The sequence below is a fragment of the Schistocerca cancellata genome, chromosome 9 (genome assembly GCF_023864275.1).
Source record: "Schistocerca cancellata isolate TAMUIC-IGC-003103 chromosome 9, iqSchCanc2.1, whole genome shotgun sequence".
In the NCBI taxonomy this organism is placed as follows: Eukaryota; Metazoa; Arthropoda; class Insecta; order Orthoptera; family Acrididae; genus Schistocerca; species Schistocerca cancellata.
In genome coordinates, this window is record NC_064634.1 from 21121362 (window position 1) to 21140361 (window position 19000).

A 19000-nucleotide genomic window follows, 5' to 3' on the forward strand; every position below is an offset into this window, starting at 1 on the left:
GCCTTTGACTCTGTAAATCATGCACTGCTTATCTATAAGCTTGACAAGTATGGGATCAAGGGTAATGTTCTAAATTGGCTTACTTCATACTTATCAAATAGGAAACAAAGAGTGATTGTCTCATCAAATTCAGCAAATTACTACTCAAAATGGAAAACAGTAGCCCAAGGTGTCCCTCAAGGCTCGATTCTAGGACCTATTTTGTTCTTGTTCTATGTTAATGATTTACCGAACAATATAAATGCTCCATCGATTTTATTTGCAGATGACACATCTGTATTAATTGAAAACCAGGAGCCAGAAAACATCCCTCTCTACATAATAAACACAATGAACAAACTGGAAACATGGTTCCAACTGAATGGATTAAGATTGAACATCCCCAAAACCCACATGGTCCAGTTCAGAACAAAACAGTCAAAGCCCCAAGAAATTAAAATAACTCATAAAAATCAGGATATAGAGGAAGTAGATTCTGTAAAGTTTTTAGGGTTAAACCTAAATAAAAATTTAAATTGGAATAAACATGTTGACTACCTGTTAAACAAATTATGTAGCTTTGCATTTGCTATGCAAATATTAGCTGGTGCAACAGACGTGAATACAAGGAAAATTGCATACCACAGCTACTTTCAATCAGTTGTAAGGTATGGTATTATTTTTTGGGGAAATTCAAGCAATATATTGCGCATACTAAAGCTACAGAAAAGAATAATAAGGAACATGTGTACCGCCCATCCAAGGACATCATGTCGCCCACTATTTGAAAAACAACAGTTATTAACAGTTCCCTCCTTATACATCTATGATATTATCATCTTTCTACATAGCAATTTAGAGTTATTCGAGAAAAATTGTTTCAGTCACTCATATAACACAAGAAACAAAGACAATTTCATGCTTCCCACTGATCGGTTAAACCTATATGCGCAGTCTCCTCAGTATATGGCAATGAAAATTCATAACAAGCTAAAAGGAAAGAATGTTCTGAGTATGAATCTAGAGACTCTGAAAACAAAGCTATATGATATACTTGTCAAACGCTGCTACTACACTGTTGAGGAGTTCATGAAGGATGAACTGAACATTTGAGCAGGATAAATTTACATATAGTCTTGTGTGTAAATGTAGCTGTCCTTCACAAAAGGGAGGAAAGAAAAATAAAAGTTTATATTAATGTTAAAATTCTTTGTACGAATTAGGCCTAAGTTGTGTTATCCATTTTTTGACGTGTCTCCTGTACACTAATCATATGATTAGAAATTGTATGTTATGAGACGAATAAAACACTATTCACTATTCACTGGAGAAAAGCATCTACTTCGACATTTACAGCCTTTCAGCACGAGTCAATGTAGTGCTCGCAGAGGAAGATTAAATCCAATTGACTGCTGGGAATTAACAGGGAGGTATACGTAAAACTGTTCAAAACTTGGTCTTCTTCCGGAAATCCAAATAAAATTAAGTCCGAAACCTCCCTTAGATTACAACAACAGACAGTGTCAAAACTTCATAAATATGTGAAGTTCTCATTAGTCTGCACTGTGCTCTAAGATGAGGTCCAAGAATGATATATGAAAAAAAAAGCCTTGACGCAGGCTACAATGGTAGAAATACGCAAATGCAAGTTTTGGAAGCTTGTAAGATCAGCCTTGACGGCGTGCAAGTTTATTACTAACCTTTGGCGTATCAAGATTTGTGGCGTCGCGTGTTATCTTTGGTTTGTTTGTAGTCAGTGTGCGCACGTGTGTTTGTGGTGGTTGATGTGTGTAGCTGGTAGTGCGAATAAAAACTGTATAATAAGTCTTGTGCTATCGAAGTCCAAACCATGAAGACTGTAGACCAGAAGACACTGCTAACGAATGGACTGAAAAATTTGTGGGGCCAACATTCCTTAAAAACACTGTGTGCCGAAAATGTTGCGGTCAGTACATGTTAGACAAGTTATAGATTGTTTTGTTTGGGCTTATACTGGTGTTAGAAGAGTTAAGTTGATAGGACGATGTATGCATGCGACTGTAAAAGTTAAGTGGTGAAATTGCATTATCTTACTTGTAAGATCTATTGCAATCTTTCTATGTCGTTTTTATCTTTGAAAGTATTTGCTATGGACATTATTGTGGAAGAAATGAATTAAATATAGTCTGAAAATCTACTCTCACGAACATTTACGTTTTGTACGGGTAGACTTACGTTGCCTTTACTGTACCTATGTTTAACTTTGTTATTCTTATGCACTGTAACCCGAGCATGCTTAATTTATGGAGTCGGAAGTTGCGTCTCAGTAGAAATATGTTTGACAGAAAGAGTGCGTGTCAGAATTCGGTATGTGATCTGCTATAGTACCGCTTTTCGTAAATGATGGAAGCTAATTTGCACAGTACGTCGCTTTCTATATTAAATTATAGGCTCCACCATAAAAAATTGAGTGGAACTGTTGGCAGGTTTGCTGAAAGAAGGGCCATATTAGCCTTCTTAGGCTCTACACTGATTTAAAGTTCACATTTTTTCCCTAATCATGTCTTGCATGCAGACTCACTCTTATGTGCTATCAAGTGCATTATTATTGTCACTTGCTAGTATTTACAGCAACAGATTTATATTATGGAATGATCCTATTCTTTCCATAGAATATTGTAGAACTGTCCATGCTTTCTGTATCATCTTGTGTTCTAGAACTTAATGGAGGCAGTCTGTTCTCCAAACCAGTTCCAGTACTGTTGTATAAATTGATCATTGCATAGTAACCTCTGCTCATAAGTGTTCCATTTTAGACATCAGTGTCATGTGGTCCGGTAAAAGTTACATATTGGACCCCCCTTTACATTTTTTGGTATGGAGCAGATGTAATAATTACGCTTTGCTACCAGTCAATTAGTTACCACAACCAGATTTTCCTCTTTTACACTTGTTGGCTTTGCCAACTCGCGACCAAATTGTCACCAACCCAACGGAGACCTGGAGCTGCATTACGGATGAGTCTGTCACAACAACCAAGATTTATGTGAGCCTTGCAGTTTCCATGTTGATTCCAGAAATGAAAAGTAAAATGAATTTCACTTTTCTGGTGGCTGTGTTTGAGACCTGGGACCATGTCATGGATTGGTCTGTCACCACAGCCGAGATCATGTGTGTGTTCACTATTACACTGTAGTTTTGTGAGCAACGCACGTATGACTGAACTGTCCAGGAATGACACAGGACCAGATTTTACTTCTTCTGCTATCTCCATCATACATTCAAAACTTAAGACAAGTCCGAGGTGATTACTCACAACTGGTGCCATTGGTTGACTCATGGGGCATTACAGAAGCATCTGATTCCACCCATCTGCTTTGACTCACAAGGAAGCCTTCTTGGTTACCCAGGCCTGCCAACCAAAAGTTTAGATTTATTGATGACGTCCTCATGATCTGGCTTCACAGTGAAGAAGAACTCCAAATTTTCCTCTCCAACCTCAACTCCTTTGGTTCCATCAGATTCACCTGGTCCTACTCCAAATCCCATGCCACTTTCCTTGACGTTGACCTCCATCTGTCCAATGGCCAGCTTCACACATCCGTCCACATCAAACCCATCAACAAGCAACAGTACCTCCATTATGACAGCTGCCACCCATTTCATATCAAACGGTCCCTTCCCTACAGCCTAGGTATCTTGGCAAATGAATCTGCTCCAGTCCGGAGTCCCTGAACCATTACACCAACAACCTGAAAACAGCTTTTGCATCCCGCAAGTACCCTCCCGACCTGGTACAGAAGCAAATAACCAGAGCCACTTCCTCATCTCCTCAAACCCAGAACCTCCCACAGAAGAACCACAAAAGTGCCCCACTTGTGACAGGATACTTTCAGGACCTGGATCAGACTCTGAAAGTGGCTCTCCAGCAGGGATAAGACTTCCTCAAATCCTGCCCTGAAATGATATCCATCCTTCACGAAATCCTCCTCACTCCTCCAAGAGTGTCTTTCCGCCGTCCACCTAACCTTCGTAACCTCTTGGTTCATCCCTATGAAATCGCCAAACCACCTTCCCTTCACTTGTAATCGCCTCCGGTGTAAAACCTGTCCCATGCACCCTCCCACCACCACTTACTACAATCCTGTAACCCGGAAGGTGTACATAATCAAAGGCAGAACCACGTGTGAAAGCACCCACGTGATTTACCAACTGACCTGCCTACGCTGTGAAGCTTTCTATGTGGGAATGACCAGCAACAAACTGTCCATTCGCATGAATGGACACAGGCAGACAGTGTTTGTTGGTAATGAGGATTACCCTGTGGCTAAGCATGCCTTGGTGCACGGCCAGCACATCTTGGCACTGTGTTACACCGTCTGGGTTATCTGGATACTTCCCACTAACACCAACCTGTCAGAACTCCGGAGATGGGAACTTGCACTTCAGTATATCCTCTCTTTTCGTTATCCGCCAGGCCTCAACCTCCGCTAATTTCAAGTTGCCGCCGCTCATACCTCACCTGTCTTTCAACAACGTCTTTGCCTCTGGACTTCCGCCTCGACTGACATCTCTGCCCAAACTCTTTGCCTTTGCAAATGGCTGCTTGTTTCTTTGTGTGTGTGGATGGATATGTGTGTGTGTGGGCGCGAGTGTAATCCTGTCCTTTTTGCCCCCGTAAGGTAAGTCTTTCCGCTCCCGGGATTGGAATGACTCCTTACCCTCTCCCTTAAAACTTTCGTCTTTCCGTCTCCTTCCCTCTTTCCTGATGAAGCAACCGTGGGTTGCGAAAGCTTGAATTTTGTGTGTGTGTCTGTGTTTATTTGTGTGTCTATCAACATACCAACGCTTTTGTTTGGTAAGTCACATCATCTTTGTTTTTAGATATATTTTTCCCATGTGGAATGTTTCCCTCAAACATTCCACTTTCCTGATGAAGCAACCATGGGTTGCGAAAGCTTGAAATTTGTGTGTGTGTCATTCCATGTCAAATCAATTCACCTATTTTACCTCACCCTGTTAGATTTTGCTGAAAGTTGGTATACTTATAGTGGGCACTGAGACTAAGAAAAATACCAATTTCAATCTTTTGTCTCAAACCATTCCTGAAATATGGCTATGTAAACTTTTCAAAAACCAGCCAAAAATGTGTGTACGGACTTTTTTAAAATTATCCTAGGAGTCGCCCTAATTGAGATAGAGAACTGGGAAAGGTGTCATTTTGCAGTATTTTGCATGCTCTTTCCAGGGATATACAACAAAACGTAGCTTCTAATTGATAACCGTTTTCAAAATACTGATTAATATTTTGATTTAATTTTAATTTTTTTTTACAAAAAGTACATATTGAAAATTTTCAAAATATTTCCATAACTACTTCATACTATTGTAAATCACATGGCAAAATATAAATCTGGGATGATGATGGGTTCATTGTTAAAAAAATTATTCTGGACTCTTGTTTTTCACTAACGGTCCTAGTTTGATCATGTTGACCTTTAACAAACAGGAATTTCTTTAAAATATAGTGAAAGGTAAGTAAAAAAAAGTATTAGAAATATCAAAACATCACCTTATTAAACCAAAAGTAATCAGCATATTTTATAATTAAGTTGATTCTGTACATAGCTAAATTTAACACAATAGGTACTAACAATAATTCTGAAACAACTTTCTATAAAATATACATTAACACTAATCTGAGACAAAAATTAAGTTTTGAGGTGAAAGCAGTTTCCCAATAAATTGCCTTGGAACTTCACATATTACATTTTAATGAAGCTGACGGGGTTTAGTTTACGTCACTTTCATTAAGAATGTATGTTCGCCCTGTCTGAGTAAATGGATTCACTTTTGTGAGAACATCCACAACTGACACCCACAGGACATCTGCATGTGCAGGATAAGAGAATGACTTAGCTGGTCCCCATGGATGAAGAAAAGTTATTTTCACTTCATCAAGTTCTCCGTTTTTTTCTAAATTGTACCCAAGCCACCAGTTTCTGGCATATACAGTGGTGACATAGCCTGATACATCTTGTAACTTCAGTTTGTCTGGTGATGTAGTTACTTCCCTCTCCCAACTCTGCATATCACCTGAGAAGTATTTGACTATTAATTTTGATGTAGTGTTGGGAATGGAAGCGTGAAATTGCTGTGTTCCATTGATTGTCAATGCATCTTCAAGTCGGCTTTTTAAGGGTATTTCTGAAGTAACATAGTCTTCTCGAGTGGAATATGCAAAATCAACATTTGTGGTATTATCTACTGCCCACTCAAATATTTCTCGTGCGGTTTGGATCTGATTTTGGTATGGCCTTTGCAAAGTTGCACGAGCTGCCAATCTCTTTACTGAGCCCCCTACTCCATCACAAGGCCCTTTCCCATGTGCTGTGGCTGAAAAGTGCCACTCAGCTTTTATGTTGAAGTCTTCCTCATGAAGGCAAAGGTTCAGGCAGTTTTTCTTATTTTTATACTGAGCAGCAGAACTGTCAGAATAATAGTATATCGTTTTTGGAATTTTTTGAAATTTATTTGTTAGATATGAAATTAGCTTCTTTTGAAAGGTGTAAACTGCAGTTGTATTGTGCTCCAGGCAATCAGAAAGAATGACAAAGCTTATATGCTCAATTTTGTCTTCCTGTTTGTAATATATAACAAAAGGATGAATGGTAATCTGTTTTCTTGTCCAGTGGAAACTCTGAGCTTCATCCTGTAGAATTTTACTATAATTTTCTGAAAAATCACGTATGACAACAAATTCAGATTCCATAAGGTTTTCCTTGTGGAGTTAAGGAATGTTCGTTGTTGCTTGGCAATGAAGTCATGCCGATCAAAGTCGACATCGTACTACAAAATAAATCTATGAATTCTTCAGAAGTTTTCTGAACAATTTCCAGATTACATCGGTCAACTGACATCCACTGTTGGAACTGAACTTGTTCAATTAAGTTTTCATGAAAAGAATCTTTTAAAATGTTACGTATGACAGTTTCTCCTGGGCAGTATTCACTGTTTCCCATGTTGCAATCAACTGATGATCGGTTGCAAAGCATTTTTGCAATGCACTGCTTATAATTGTTTAAGCTGCTGTTTGTTACTGTATTTAGTTTGGCATTTTCTATCATTAATGTTATGTTTTGGTGAGATGTGCACACGCAGACAGTGTGTGTGCCACTCCGGCCAGCTAATACACAATGTTTTGTTCTCATCTCAGCAAATTTAGAGAAACCTATTTTTATGTTAGGAAACTTATCTTTAAAATGCTTGTAAGCTTCTTTAAGATTACACAATATAAGTCTTTTTCTTTTATTTCCACTTGTTTCTGTAATTGTCACACAATCTTTAATACCTGGCATTGCCCTGCTAACTTCATTATTTTCATAAAATGAATGTACAGTTTTGACAGTTTCTGTTGGTAAACACTTCCCTGGTTTTGGGTTTGGACCTTCCATGAATCCTTTCTCTTTCAAAATTTTTTTGGACTGCTGAACAATGTAATTAGGAGCATTAAATTCCCTCATTATTTTCCTGACACTCCACTTTTCAGGTAAACTTGTAAGAATCATAAGTTTTTTTTTTGCTCTACTTATAGAATTTTTAAAGTTTCTTTTAAGATTTTCAAGAACGGATTCATCAGTATCTGACGAAGAAGTTTCAGGAGAAACAAAAAGTTTGTGTGTCATTGATGAGATTTTCTTCACTTTTGATTTGGCGTAATGCCTAGTTTTCTCTTGTCAATTGGGGTCTCACCTAGTTCTTGAAGTGTTGTATTAAATGTTTTAACAGCTACTGAAGTTGGACTGAAGTCAGGGTCTTGGTCTCGGATGATTATCTCTGATCCAGAAGGTTCTTCTTCAACACTTTCATCACTGATGGGCTCTGGTGTATTTTTCAATTTGGTTACATCTTTCCTACATTTATCACAAATCTTGGGCACCACTTGGTATTTGAGGAAATAATTTGGGCATCCATGTTGTGACATTTCTCAGTTGTTTTCTGTCTCTAATAAAATGATTTGACTTCTTCAATGGATTACAACACTGGACTCTTACAGCACTGCACTTTTTATTTGGCTCCATATTTGTACAAAATCCGCTTATAAACTGTCCTTCAATGTATAGATTTACTTGAAAATGAACTATTAAATATAATAGATACAGACTGGTCAACACAAAGTTAACAATTGATTTGTACCAAAACCACAGTGCACAATAATGCTGTAGGCACACAAAGCCTTAGAAGGTAACAATGCAGACTACATCATCTCAACAATGGCTCCAGTCTCTGAATTATTGTACAGACATCAAGCCCTGTGTATACAGTCCTCTACTGACTTACTACCTTAAAGGTCAGTTTGGTCAAACTAGGGCCATTAGTGAAAAACAAGTTCGGAATAATTTTTTAATTTAACAATGAACCCATCATCATCCCACATTTCTATTTTGCCATGTGATTTACAACAGTATGAAGTAGTTATGGAAATATTTGGAAAATCAAAATATTAATTCCATTTTGAAAAAGGTTACTAATTAGAAGCTATGTTTTTTTTGTCTGTCACTGGAAAGAGCATGAAAAATGCTGCAAAATGACACCTTTCCCAGTACTCTAGCTGGGTCAACAGAAACATCCGATCTCACGCGTCGGCTTTGACCCGTGACGTAAGGGTGTTGTGGTGTGTGACGTCATTACGGCGCGGAGTTTGGTTTGTGAGTGTGGCGTGTTTGTAGATGTTGCCTCGTTGACGTTACCTTAGCAGGAGTTTTAGGGCCTGTAATATATAGTTTACCTTTTTACTGTACTTTTTGTTTTAACGTCGTCTATGAGGCTTTTATCAGTTTGCCATTAGATTGTTCAATCTTTATGGTCTATATGTTTTGTCGCTACTCGTTATGTCTAATGAATCAATATTGTTTTTTTTTATTTGTTTTTTTTTTTTTTTATCTTTTGATTGACCTACACATTGATCTGTAGCGTAGCCCTGAATACGAGGTTAGGTTGGGAGTTTTTTTTTGGCGGGGGGGTCAGGGGGGGGCGCAGCCCCCCCCTGCCTGGCCTTGAGTACCACTTGTTTATTATTATCTTTGTTTGCTATCAATGTTAGCAGATTGTTCTTGTGAAACCTTTGTGTGTGTTGTTTTTCTATGTGTTTTCGTCTTTGTGATACGTATGCAACGTTTTTATATCCACCATATTGGAATTGTCGTTTATGGTCGTTTCCGCCATATTTGTGACGTCATGGGTCAAAGCCGACGGGTTGGATCGGACGCTTCCGTATTTCCCTCTAGCTCAAGTAGGGCAGCTCCTAGGGCAATTTAAAAAAAGTCCGTTCACACATTTTTGGTCAGTTTTTGGAAAGTTTACATGACCATATTTCAGGAATGGTTTGAGGTAAAAAATTGAAATTGGTATTTTTCTTAGTTTCAGCCATAAGTATACAAACTTTCAGCAAAATCTAAGAGGGTGAGGTAAAATTTTTATTTAAAGTGTGTCAATTTGACATGGAATGACTCGTGTGTGTTTCTGTTTGTTATTGTTTCTATCAACGTACCAATGCTTTCGTTTGGTAAGTTATATATATAAACAAAGATGATGTGACTTACCCAACGAAAGCGCTGGCAGGTCGATAGACACACAAATAAACACAATCATACACACAAAATTCAAGCTTTCTCAACCCACGGTTGCTTCATCAGGAAAGAGGGAAAGACGAAAGGATGTGGGCCTCAAGGGAGAGGGCAAGGAGTTATTCCAATCCCGGGAGCGGAAAGACCCACCCTAGGGGGAAAAAAGGACAGGCATACACTAGCGCGAGTGCGCGCGCGCGCCCACACACACACACACACACACACACACACACACACACACACACACACACACACACCCATCCGCACACACACAGACACAAGCAGACATTTGCAAAGGCAAAGAGTTTGGGCAGAGATGTCAGTCGAGGCGGAAGTACAGAGGCAAAGATGTTGTTGGAAGACAGGTGAGGTATGAGCGGCGGCAACTTGAAATTAGCAGAGGTTGAGGCCTGGCGGATGACGAGAAGAGAGGATATGCTGAAGGGCAAGTTCCCATCTCCGGAGTTCTGACAGGTTGGTGTTAGTGGGAAGTATCCAGATAACCCAGACGGTGTAACACAGTGCCAAGATGTGCTGGCCGTGCACCAAGGCATGTTTAGCCACAGGGTGATCCTCATTACCAACAAACACTGTCTGCCTGTGTCCATTCATGCGAATGGACAGTTTGTTGCTGGTCATTCCCACATAGAAAGCTTCACAGTGTAGGCAGGTCAGTTGGTAAATCACGTGGGTGCTTTCACACGTGGCTCTGTCTTTGATCGTGTACACCTTCCGGGTTACAGGATTGGAGTAGGTGGTGGTGGGAGGGTGCATGGGACAGGTTTTACACCGGGGGCGGTTACAAGGGTAGGAGCCAGAGGGAAGAGAAGGTGGTTTGGGGATTTCGTAGGGATGAACCAAGAGGTTACGAAGGTTAGGTCGATGGCGGAAAGACACTCTTGGTTGAGTGGGGAGGATTTCGTGAAGGATGGATATCATTTCAGGGCAGGATTTGAGGAAGTCGTATCCCTGCTGGAGAGCCACATTCAGAGTCTGATCCAGTCCCGGAAAGTATCCTGTCACAAGTGGGGCACTTTTGTGGTTCTTCTGTGGGAGGTTCTGGGTTTGAGGGGATGAGGAAGTGGCTCTGGGTATTTGCTACTGTACCAGGTCGGGAGGGTAGTTGCGGGATGCGAAAGCTGTTTTCAGGTTGTTGGTGAAATGGTTCAGGGATTCCGGACTGGAGCAGATTCATTTGCCACGAAGACCTAGGCTGTAGGGAAGGGACCTTTTGATGTGGAATGGGTGGCAGCTGTCATAATGGAGGTACTGTTGCTTGTTGGTGGGTTTGATGTGGACGGGCGTGTGAAGCTGGCCATTGGACAGACGGAGGTCAACGTCAAGGAAAGTGGCATGGGATTTGGAGTAGGTCCAGGTGAATCTGATGGAACCAAAGGAGTTGAGGTTGGAGAGGAAGTTCTGGAGTTCTTCTTCAGTGTGAGTCCAGATCATGAAGATGTCATCAATAAATCTGTACCAAACTTTGGGTTGGCAGGCCTGGGTAACCAAGAAGGCTTCCTCTAAGCGACCCATGAATAGGTTGGCGTATGAAGGGGCCATCCTGGTACCCATGGCTGTTCCCTTTAATTGTTGGTACGTCTGGCCTTCAAAAGTGAAGAAGCTGTGGGTCAGGATGAAGCTGGCTAAGGTAATGAGGAAAGAGGTTTTAGGTAGGGTGGCAGATGATCGGCGTGAAAGGAAGTGCTCCATCGCAGTGGACGTGCGGAATATTTGTGTATAAGGAAGTGGCATCAATGGTTACAAGGATGGTTTCTGGGGGTAACAGATTGGGTAGGGATTCCAGGCGTTCGAGAAAGTGGTTGGTGTCTTTGATGAAGGATGGGAGACTGCTCCAGTCCCGGGAGCAGGGGGACTTGCCTTGAGGGGAGGGAGGGATGGGTGTATGCTCCCACACACGCCCGTGTCCATCCGCACATGCATGGACGCGGGCGGACATATGTAAAGACAAATGTCTGCTTGTGTCTGTGTATGTGCAGATAGATATGGGTGTGTGTGCAAGGGTATACCTGTCCTTTTGTCCCCCCTAAGGTAAGTCTTTCCGCTCCCGGGATTGGAATGACTCCTTACCCTCTCCCTTAAAACCTACATCCTTTCGTCTTTCCCTCTCCTTCCCTCTTTCCAGAAGAAGCAACCGTGGGTTGCGAAAGCCTGAATTTTGTGTATGTGTTTGTGTTTGTTTGTGTATCTATTGACATACCAACGCTTTCGTTTGGTAAGTTACATCATCTTTGGTTTTAGATATACTTTTCCCTTGTGGAATGATTCCCTCTATTATATATATAGTGAGGCTACAGTGAAGATCCCTAGCTCTTTAAATAAGTGTCTGCAGGATGATCTTGGATGAGCTCCAGCAATTATCCTGATTACACGCTTTTGTGCAATGAACACTCTTTTAGACAACACTGAGTTACCACAGAATATGATGCCATACGAAAGCAGAGAATGAAAATAGGCGTGGTAAGCTAATTTACTGAGATGTATATCGCCAAAATTTGCAATGACCCTTATAGCATAACTAGCTGAACTCAAACGTTTTAGCAGATCCTCGGTGTGTTTTTTCCAGTTCAACCCCTTATCAATGCGTACACCTAGAAATTTTGAATATTCTACCTTAGCTACTGATTTCTGATCGAAGTCTTATATTTATTAATGGTATCATTCCATTTACTGTGTTGAAGTGTATATACTGTGTTTTGTCAAAGTTTAATGAGAGCCCATTTGCAGAGAACCACTTAATGATTTTCTGAAAAACATAGTTTAAAATTTCACCAGTTAATTCTTGTCTGTTGGGTGTGATAGCTGTACTTGTATCATCGGCAAAAAGTACCAGTATTGCATCTTCGTGAATATAGAATGGCAAGTCATTAACATATTAAGAACAGCAGAGGACCCAAGACTGAACCTTGCGGCACCCCATTCTTGATCGTTCCCCAGTTCGAGAAATCACCAGTTTTTTGCATGTTATGTGAGCTACTTATTTCAACGTTCTGCATTCTTCCAGTTAGGTATGGTTTAAACCGTTTGAGCACTGTCCCATTCATACTACAGTACTTGAGCTTATCTAGAAGTATTCCGTCATTTACACAATCAAAAGCCTTTGATAGATCACAAAAAATCTCAATAGGTGACTTCCGGTTACTCAGAGCATTTAATATTTCATTAGTGAAAGTATATATAGCATTTTCAGTTGATAAATCCTTCTGGAAACCAAACTGACATTTTGTTAAAACTTTATTTTTACAAAGGTGTGAAGCTACTCTACAATACATTACGTTTTCAACTTCGTGTGGTTGTCCTCAACCCAGCTTGCTACCTTCCTAGATGTGGACCTCCACCTCTCTGATGGGCCTATCTGCATCTCTGTCCACATTAAACCCATCAACTCCCAACAGTACATGCATTTAGACAGCTGTCATGCCTTTCACACCAAAAAATCCCTCCCATACCTCTAGCGGACATCATATCTGCTGGGTTACAAACTCCCTTGCTCAGTATGCTGAGAGTCTCACTGAGGCCTTCACAGGCAGGCACTATCCCCCAGACGTAGTCTGGAAACAGATCTCCCCTGCCATTTCCCCTCACAATCTCAATCCTCCCACCACCCTCAAAAACCAGCCACATTGTCCCCTTCATCACCCAGAACCACCCCAAACTGGAACAACTGAACCACATTCTTTGCCAGGTCTTGGATTACCTATCATCGTGCCCTGGAATGAGGGACACTCTACCCAGGATACTTCCCAACCCCCTCTAAATTGGTGTTCTGTCGCCCACCCAACTGCACAACATCCTAGTCCATCCCTGCACCACTCCCAATCTCAACCCCCTGCCACAAGGATCATATTCCTGTGGAAGACACAGGTGCATAGCCTGCCCACTTCACCCATTCAGTGTTTCCTGTTCCAGTCCTGTCACAGATTTATCCTACCCCATCAGAGGTCGGGCCACTTGTGAAAGTAGCCATGCCATTTACCAGCTCTGCTGCAGTCATTGCACAGCTTTTTATATTGGTATGACCAGGAACCAGCTGTCCACCAGGATGAAAGGCCACCACCAAACTGTTTTTGAGAGCAAAGTAGACTACCCTTTGGCACAACAAGCAGATGAACATAACACCCTTGATTTCAATGGCTGCTTCACTACTTGAGCCATCTGAATCCTTCCCTCCACCGCCTGCTTTTCTGAACTGTGCAGATGGGAGTTATCCTTTACAACACACACTCTGCTCTCATAATTACGCCAACTTTAACACACGATAACATACTGTCTCCACACCCTCCACCCAATAGTTTCCACCCCCACTGTCCTATCACCTCCTCCCCATTCTTGTCTCCCACCCTGTTTGTCGGCAGCCCTCCGCCAATGCATCTGCCCCTCTTTGCCCGCTCCTCTCCTTTTTTATTCCTCTTTCCCTACCTCCCTGCCCCACAAGCTCCTGATACCACCAGTTGTCAGTCTAGTCCCTGCACATTCCACCAGACAGTGTTCATCTCTCTCCCCATCTGTACACTACTATCCCTTCCCCACACCCTCCAGATTGCTGCTTGCATCCCTGTGTGTGTGTTGACTGCTGAAGGCTGTGGCCAAAAGCTATATGCGAGTGCCTTTTGACCATGCCTGATTGCAACTTGGTGTCTTCTTTATGGTAAGTAGCAATCTGTCTTTTTCTACATTGTTGATATTCCTACCTGGAGTTTCAATTCTTTGATACAATATCAATGAGTCACTTTCGGAATCAGCCACCTCATACAAATACCTGGATGTAGCACTGAGGGATATGTCACATAAGTTCAGTTGTGGGTAAAGCACGTGGTAGACTTAAGTTTATTGGTAGAATATGGGGGAGTGCCATCAGTCTGCAAAAGAGATTGCCTACAAATTACTCGTGTGACCAGTTCTAGAATATTGCTCGAGTGTATGTGACCCGTACCAGATGGGACTAACGGGGGATATTGAATGTATACAGGGGAGGAGAGCATGAATGGTCACAGATTTGTTTAATCCATGGGAGAGTGTCATAGAGATACTGAAGGAACTGAACTGGGAGTCTCTTGAAGGTAGACATAAACTATCCCAAGAAAGCCTATTAATTGTTTCAAGAACAGGCTTTAAATGATTACTTCAGAAATATACAACCCCACATGTATCGCTCACATAGGGATTGTGAGGGTAAGATTACAATAATTACTGCATGTACAGAGACATTCAAAGAATCAGTCTTCCCACACTCCATATGTGAATGGTATGGGAAGAAACTGTGGTAACTGTTAAAATAATACATACCCTCTACCATGCACCTCACAGTGGTTTGCGGAGTACAGATGTAGGTGTAGAATGCAGGTGGCACGAGGTGGCTCGAAGTAGCACGAAGAATATCCTCGCATTATCTAAAGGGACAGCACACAGTGGCAGCTGGAGTGAGAGCCTAGACCACAGTGGCCATGTGCCGGATGCATAGCCAGAGTGAACAAAACATTCCTCTTCCTCTTCAGCACAGCAGGCGGCCAGTGCGTTGCACTGTCAGAATGTATGTATGCACATGTCACGTACTCTAGAGTCTTTCTCTTATTATTTTACAGAAACTATCTATGATTTTTTTTGTCACTGATAGCCTCATATATCAGCACCACGATGAACTACCTATCATTTCGTTAATAGTCATAGTTATTGTGAGATTGTGGAGTTACGTACCCCATTGCAAGACATTTGAATAGTTTGCAATTAAAAATTGGAGTCACTTTGAGTTTACATTTGCTGGTTATAAAACACAGGTAACATATTGGATTTTTCCTTGAACTTAGGAGGTGTTTGATATCTGTCTCCAAACTCAAGAAAATGGATCTGTGCAAACAATACCCATGTGCTCAAACAACTTGGCTGTAGTGAGTTATCCATACGTCATATTTTACAAATGATTTGAGATACTGAAATGATATGTTGGCAGATGGTAGTACACAAATGTGGTTCGGTGGCTCAGTCCCAGACTACAAATCCAGAGGACTCGGGTTTGATTCCTAGTCAGTCCTTGGATTTTTATGTCACGTATCACTTTTTTCACCTCTGGCTGTGTTTGTCGACGTGAAAAATACTAAGATATGCCACGGTTCGGAATCCATGTTAAACTGTAGCTCCCCGTGTAACTGCCTGGGTAAGTCAATTCAGAGGTGACAGGTAGGCAGCGGCATACCATCTCCAACAGGGCATCGCCTAGTAGAGCTCTGTGGTGGTCAAAACAGTCTTTGGATTGATGACTGCTTTCCTTTAATACACAAAGAGAAAAGTATTTTGGCACGTGATTGATATACGAAATCTTCATATGTATCATGATATAAGTAAGTATAGACATTTTCAGTGGACTAATGGTTTTTTTTTTTTTTTTTAAATATTGAAGAAGTTACTATCGATAGCTGGTGAAGGGAGAAATTGTGTTGGTGTGCTTGTGATTTAGGTTTACGTCACAATTGTGAGCATGTTAATTAAGTTATGAAAACTCTACTATGTTAGGCAAAAGAAGCAAAATTTAACATGGTAACAAGACAAATGCAAGTGTTATTCTGAACTCACCACTCGTAACACCTCTCTGAAGGAAAAAAAAGTTTTAAGAAGTCAGGTGAAACTAAGTTGCCACTTTTTTTCCCAGTGCAATCCTTTAACCTGTGTATTTCTACTAATGGACAATTGAGACTGAAACTTACCAGAGGATTTCGTTCTACGTCTCAATGTTCCGTGGATTATGGAAAAAAATATCTTCACAGAAAATAGTATACCAACTTTTTGTTCCTGTTCTTGTGCAGAATGAAGGACTAAACTTATTTATTTAAAATATCTTATAATTCAGCAAATATATTGATAATCTAATCTGTTTTCTTCTTGCGTAGTAGTGTGCTGAGTTGTGACAGTCGTAGTGGACTCAAAGTTTTAAGTATATGAAATAAAAGTTAAATAATTGTCTCAATGAGAACACCACACACACACACACACACACACACACACACACACACACACACACACACAATATCAATGAAATTATCTGCCATGATATTGATTCTGCCAGTTATTGGATAGAACTGGAGTCCTATTAACTTCTCTTCAAATAGGGCTCTGCTACTCAACACAAGGTTTCCCCAGCAAAAGGACCACATTAACCTTCTGCAATTGAGTCTGTGTGTGTCACATTTTATGAGAGTCCACTGTGTTTGCACAGACAGGGCAGTCAGTAATTTGCCTTGGAACTAATACTCTGTATAGGTTGTTAGACACTAAGTATGAAGCATATACTAATTTTTTTGTTTGGCTCGGTATTCTTGTGTTGGGAAGCAACACACAGCGTTCTTTACTGGGCTCAAGCAGCTAACCTTTTTTATGTTTAGCATCTCTAGACTTTTTGCAGCTTGTGTTCTGCTATTTAAAACATGTATTTTATAGCTCATGCTGACTAATTATCGGATTATGACTGAACATTTTCTCCGTTAGTGCATGGCAGAATTCACTGCCAAGCACCCTCAAACCTAAACAAGAACAAGGTCATAACAACAAGACATTTGTCATTTTTCTTCCATATTCAATTTGTAAATTGTTAAAAAGTAAAGGAATAAATACAAATTTAAAAAATAATAGAAATAAGGTGCAATAATTTTAAATAATTTATGTTTTCAGAAGCTGTCCACTGAGAATCGACAGGCACTTCTCTGCTACATATCACACTTGCTTATACAACCCAGCCTTACTGAGCAAGTGGCAAAAAATTTCCCTCAAATTGTGTTGCAGTTGCTTCACATAGCTAAAGACTGGAACCAACTGCAAACACTTTTCAGAAATATTAGCCCATCTCTTCATATCATGATATACGAGAATGAAAGTGAAAGACATAAGAAAATCTGTGTGGCTCTTGGAAAGCTAATAATGTTTCACCCAGATGCACTAAGGTATTAGTGATTTGTTTTAATAATGTAATATGTAGCAATAATAGTGTTAACAGTAGATTAATAAACAAAACAAGTATTTGCAGCCGCTGATCTGCAACTAATTGATGCACGATGCAGAGACCCATGTTTCTGTACACAAAATTACGCTAGCTTTTGAACAATCATTCATTTTCTAGTTGAATTACCCACACTGACACACATAATGAAAAAGATGTTCATATATGACATCTGTGGTAACGGTGACACAAGTGTGAGATTGTGCATCAAATTAGAAAAGATGTGGTAATTTGAACACTAGTGAATTTTTCTGTACATTTATGTATGTGTGTGCACCAACCATCAATCAGCAACCAGTTCCTTGTATTCCCACTTTTATTTATTCTTTTAATCATGGAATTTCCATTAACATAGAGTATATATTTCAAGTTGCACATATTAAATTTCTCTACTATTTATATAGTTCACAGATACAGTGTTACACTTTTTGTTGCAGATTCAGCTTGGAGTATTTTGAAAAATATCCTGCACCATTTACATATCTTTTTTCACGTTCAGAAGTTGCTTGGAACCGTGCTATATATGTGGACGAACAAGTCTCAGATTATGATATTATTGCATCGTGCTACAGCTTTCTGTCCACCTCCTGTGATCATTTTCGGCAGTGTTGGAATTGGGCTGCATTTACTGAGTTATTGAGAAGATACAAGCATAACAAAAAACTGATGTGGTAAAGTCAAGCACTTGTTTCTAGCAAATTTTATCTGTCCTTTTTGCACGAGTTAAAAATTTTGTATTAAGTAAGTAAGAAATCTGTATTAACTATTGATGTATGTGTTCTTAAGGTATTTCAAACACTTCTCTTTCTTGCAAAATTTATATTACATATTAATTCATGTTGTTCTATTGTAAGTCAGTATTGCCATGACAAGTAGGTTTTTAGGTTCCTCTTGTTGGATATAAAATTGTAATTGAGGAGTTGAGAAAATCAACATTTCTTGCAGTTTTGATAAAATGTTAGATTACTCAGTTATGGAAACCATGGACCTTATTGAGATGGGTGACTTGCATTCCTAAGCGATACAAATAGCTGCGCTGCCGAAATGGAGGTCTGGTTGTGGAGAAGCCAGACAAAGATGTGGTTCCTAGCCAGTAATTGCCTTGCTATGTGATAATGTGAATGGCTGCAACTACAGTAATTATCTTTTTCGAGGACATGATGATCTGATGTGTGGGTTAATGATGATGGCATCATCGTGGCTAAAGTATTCTACAGGTCAAACATTGCCCTAACCACACCTCAGTAGCTACTCAGATGGTGGAGGGGGGGAGGGGACTAGTGTTCAATGGGTTGGAGAGTGGAATGTTAAATCCTTAACCAGCGTACATGTCAGGAGCTCAGGTGGGTATCCAGGGTGTTTTTCCTACACGTAAAATGAGAAATGCCAGGATTCAGAGAAAAATGGTTTTGTT

General features: G+C 40.3%; 1 protein-coding gene across 1 annotated transcript in view; it reads left to right on the forward strand.

The window, feature by feature from the left end:
* Window positions 1-1748: 1748 nt before the first annotated feature.
* The window catches only part of LOC126100725 (midasin-like), a 229874-nt gene continuing 212622 nt past the window's right edge, over window positions 1749-19000 (forward strand). Inside the window, exons 1-3 of the mRNA XM_049911344.1 lie at window positions 1749-1924; window positions 17262-17530; window positions 18024-18257. Of these exons, the coding sequence (XP_049767301.1) occupies window positions 1829-1924; window positions 17262-17530; window positions 18024-18257 (599 nt within the window). The 5' untranslated portion in view covers window positions 1749-1828. The remainder of the gene's footprint in view (window positions 1925-17261; window positions 17531-18023; window positions 18258-19000) is intronic.